We start from the raw sequence: 4,112 nt of genomic DNA, 5'->3' as shown, positions 1-4,112 counted from the left end.
TAGTCACTACTATCTTAATTTCGACTAAATTTAAGTACATTTAATGAAATAAACCCTTTTCCTTTTATTTCCTTTATAGTTTTTTTTCCTTCCCCTAACTCACAAGAAAAAGAAAGGATAAATGTGATTTTCTGAAGCCAGCATATGTACAGTGCTTCCATGTCTTTTACTTTTATATATGTTTATTATTCACTTAAATGTATAAATGTTCAAAGGGTGAGCAAAAGCCGGTCTCGACCCATAAAATCAACTGAATCCAACATGGTTCAATCAAGTAGATGTGATTAAAATGGTTTCAACCTAAATCGATTTAACAAATTTTAGCTTTAATTTTTGGAGATAAGTTTGGTATAATTATAAATACATATTCGAAATAAAATTAAATTAATAAAGGATCAAACAAAATTTATTCGTGGTAATTACATATAGTAGAACTAAATATCTACATATTATAATGACATAATAATTTATTTAGTCCTCTAACTTTATAAAAAATTATTTTAACCTTCCGTTTATTTTTTTTTATTTTTTTAGCCTCTAAACTTGTGTTTTTTTAAATTATTCCAAAATGGATGGACAAAGTTAACCGTTGTTAACTTTGACGATGTGGCATACACATGAATTGCCATGTGGATGTCACGTTAGCAATTAATTAATTTTAAAAAATTAAAATTTTAAAATATATAAATTATTTTTAAAAATTTAAAATTATAAAATTATAAAAAATATTTTTAATATTTTTAAATTTTTTAAAATTAATTAAATACTAACATGCAAGTTTAAGGAGTAATAAAAGACAAAAAGTAAAATAACCTCTCTTTTTTAAATAAAATTAAAGGGAAAAAATCATATAAATTACCTATAATAAAACTGAAACCCGTCTTTACTAATAATACCAAGTTGTATTAGGATTTAATTATAAATTTTAGCTTTAAGAAGTGATTTTGGAGGTCTTCCAAAGTCATACCACCATATTGGGATTGATCTACGCGGTCCAAAGCTAAGGCACATTCCCTTTTAACAGTTCCTAGATCCGCGTTACGGCGCCACCAAATTTCCGTACAGAATGTGTTAAAAGGACCACCATCAGTTCAATAGCCCGCAACTACTTAACCTCTTTAAAACCTCAAAACCAATCCTCACCGTTCATTGTTTCACCCCTCTCATCATCTATAGCTAACAAAACCAGAAAAAGAACGCTCACAACCAAAAAAGAAACAAGTGATTCATTTCAGTTTATGAGGAGGAAGTGTACAACAGTTGAAGGAATTGCAGTTATGGAGCTAGATGACGTCGGAGTTTGAACGATAGCCATGGCGGAGGCGGCAACCGAAGCAGTTCGGAATAAACGAAGAAGATTTAACGACGACGATGAAGGCCAAGCAGCAGAATGTAAAGTAACTTCCTCAACGACGTCGTATATCCAGTTAAGAAGCCGGAGGATTTTGGTGGATCATTATCCTCGTAATGAAAATCAGTGTTTGAGCCCTAGCTCGGACCATGAAGATGACGTGCCATGTTGTTCAAGCATTATCAGCTCATGCGGAAAAAGGATTATCGAATTGCCAGATCTGGAGGTGGTGAATTTTGAAACTGTTTCTTTTGTTTTTTTGAAAAATTTCATAATGGATTCTAGGAATTTCGGTTTGTCGAGCTTTAATTGATGCTATTAAATTCGAGAATTTTTTAAAAATTTTTGCAGGATGAGAGCATTGAAGTTAAATCATCCACGCATTTCAGCAGCAGAGAGAGGTTGTTATATATATGTTTGGCAAGAGCAATTGCATTCAATTGAGCTTATAATAATTATACCTATAATAAATTTATTTATTTATTTTGATATTTATGTACTGCAACTTACTTCGTCTCTTGAATTCGAAATTCAAAAGAAGCCTATCATTTAAATTTTCTTTCCTTCCGTTTTAAATTCTCTAAATCATCTTTCTTTATATACTCCTCAAATTCTTTTTTTTTTCTCTTCGTCTCTACGGTGAATTCAAGCAGGAGAGAAACGACGCCGTTGAGTGAGCTTCGAGCAGGACCAGAAGACATGGATTCAACGTCCAGGCCATCAGGGGGGAACTCGCGGCGTAGATCAATGGTAGAGAAGATGCCAACCGAAGCAGAACTCGAAGAATTCTTTGTTGTTGCTGAGGAAAAACTTAGAAATCAGTTCGCAGAAAAGTATGTTCTGCGCACATTCTCTTTAAAAGAAATTATAATTTTTCATTCATCTGTTACATTTTCTTAGCAACCAAACGGCAATTTCAAACTAAAAAAGAATAAATTTCTTTTCGGTTCACTGTTCTTAGGTACAACTACGATATTCTCAAGGATCAACTAGTAGAAGGACGATACGAGTGGGCTCGATTAAAGCCATGAAGAAAAAGCCTAAATCAACACCCCCCTTTTCCGGGGATATATATATATATATATATATATATGTGAACTTTTTACGACATCTCTTTTATGTAAACGGAAGTATTTTTAGTTGGAAATTTTAAATCTTCTTAGAAAGGAATCAAATTTTCATAAATATATATATATATCCAACCAAAAATTTGATTAGAAAAATTTACCAGAAGTACTAAAATGGCTAATAATATTTTATCAAATTAAAAAAATCGTTCCCTTGCAGTTAAAAAGAAAAAGGAAAAAGCTGGAGAGAAGGAAAATAATAAGAGAATATCAACTTAGGGAAGAACATAAAATCATTTGCTGAATAACGAAATTCAGTGGGAGTAAGTACATTATATAATAAATAAATAATATATGCTGGTTTTTGGGAATATTGAACCACTAAGCAAATCTCTTTCAACTGCTCAAATGTCTTTTGACTGCAGCGCTGCTTCTTTCTGGTACGCCCGCTGTGTTTATTCTTCAGTTGTAATAATTTTCCTTCTAAAAAAAAAAGTAAGTTCCAATGATGTAGCAGCTTCTCTCTTCTATCTTTCTGGTTCTTCAGTAGATTTTTTTTTAAAATAAAAATATTGTAATTTAATTATAGAATTCATGAATTGAAACTTATATCTTAGTTTCAATAGGAGTATAGCTCTTCGTAGCAATTTCTGTTTTCGTTTTTCCAATTACAAAATTCTCGTTCTTTTTTTCAATAAAAAAGAAGAGAGAAAATGATCAAGTAAGGTGAGAGTCAAAGGTGTTAATGTTGGGCATGGACACGTGCCATGGCGAACACGTGTTTGCTATTGGACTGCTTGTTAATTTTCCCAAATTGTCAATATACAAGTTAATTTTATTATTTATCACCCAATCACTAGCATAAGGGTATCATATTAGTAAATAATTTGTGTTTAAGCATAAAAACGAGAAGCACAAATCAATCCAAAGAGGGATCATTTTAAATTTTGAGTCAATAGACTTTCGTCATACATTCCTCACCTACAATAATAGGCAACAAAATATCGTAACTAACAACGTCTGATACATAATGAATAAAACGAATCTAGTCTAGCAGAAGCACAATCATTGAAACACATAACAATATGCGAAAATCAATCCATACTTAGAAACATAAGATTTACCACTTGTAAGCGTAGTAATTACGTCCAAACAATCCTATTCCTTCAGCCATGACAACGCGCCTCTAATGGCCATAGCCTCACCTATGTGCAGATCCAACAACTCAGAAAACGACCTTGACATACCTCGCAAGAACTGGCTCGACTCAACTTGAAGAAGTTAAGCAAAACAAGTCACCGTCCCTCCCTTGTTTACAGCAGCGTTCACATTACACTTCACCCACCCTGTTGCCTGCCGACACCACTGCTGCTCCCCCTCAGGTCCCACTGTTGCAGTTGGCCACAACCGCCCAAACAACTGTTGCATAGCTTCCCAATCGCGCAAATGGCCATAAGCAAACTGCACCATTTTCACAGCAGCTGTTTCCATCCCATTCCACACCAGTTTGTTTCGAACATGCTCACCTCGACATCATAACCAGATTTCATCGTAAAGTCTCCATGCCTCGTATAATGTCAAATAAAAGCATCAACTGATTTATCCAGGCTAATCGGTGTTTTAAGTTTTAAGAATGCGGCTAACATCCTAGGGTGCAAATAACCCCTCATTGAGATTCCGATCCCAACTCTCCC

General features: G+C 33.6%; 1 protein-coding gene across 2 annotated transcripts; it reads left to right on the top strand.

Moving 5' to 3' along the window:
• The first annotated feature begins 920 nt into the window (after positions 1-920).
• On the top strand, positions 921-2,526 carry LOC108488908 (cyclin-dependent kinase inhibitor 7-like). 2 transcript variants are annotated; one of them, XM_017793183.2, is made up of 4 exons: positions 921-1,577; positions 1,703-1,752; positions 2,005-2,184; positions 2,313-2,526. In XM_017793183.2, exons 1-4 carry the CDS (start codon positions 1,314-1,316, stop codon positions 2,380-2,382), a joined length of 564 nt encoding a protein of 187 aa, XP_017648672.1. In that variant the 5' UTR covers positions 921-1,313; the 3' UTR covers positions 2,383-2,526. The 2 variants fall into 2 exon arrangements, with proteins under 2 accessions (XP_017648672.1, XP_017648671.1); XM_017793182.2 differs by having other exon boundaries at positions 2,002-2,184.
• The last annotated feature ends 1,586 nt before the right edge of the window (positions 2,527-4,112 follow it).

Source organism: Gossypium arboreum, chromosome 10 (assembly GCF_025698485.1).
Source record: "Gossypium arboreum isolate Shixiya-1 chromosome 10, ASM2569848v2, whole genome shotgun sequence".
Classification (NCBI taxonomy): Eukaryota; Viridiplantae; Streptophyta; class Magnoliopsida; order Malvales; family Malvaceae; genus Gossypium; species Gossypium arboreum.
The sequence above is the reverse complement of the archived record's forward strand: the minus strand, read 5'-3'. Positions and strand labels throughout refer to the sequence as shown.

What these genes read in the sequence shown, in the direction of transcription:
- LOC108488908 (XM_017793182.2), top strand. Translation starts at nt 1,314, where the DNA reads ATGGCGGAGGCGGCAACCGAAGCAGTTCGGAATAAACGAAGAAGATTT. An exon ending in TCGAATTGCCAGATCTGGAG is followed by an intron (nt 1,578 to 1,702) that starts GTGGTGAATTTT and finishes AAATTTTTGCAG; the next exon opens with GATGAGAGCATTGAAGTTAA. An exon ending in AGAAATCAGTTCGCAGAAAA is followed by an intron (nt 2,185 to 2,312) that starts GTATGTTCTGCG and finishes CACTGTTCTTAG; the next exon opens with GTACAACTACGATATTCTCA.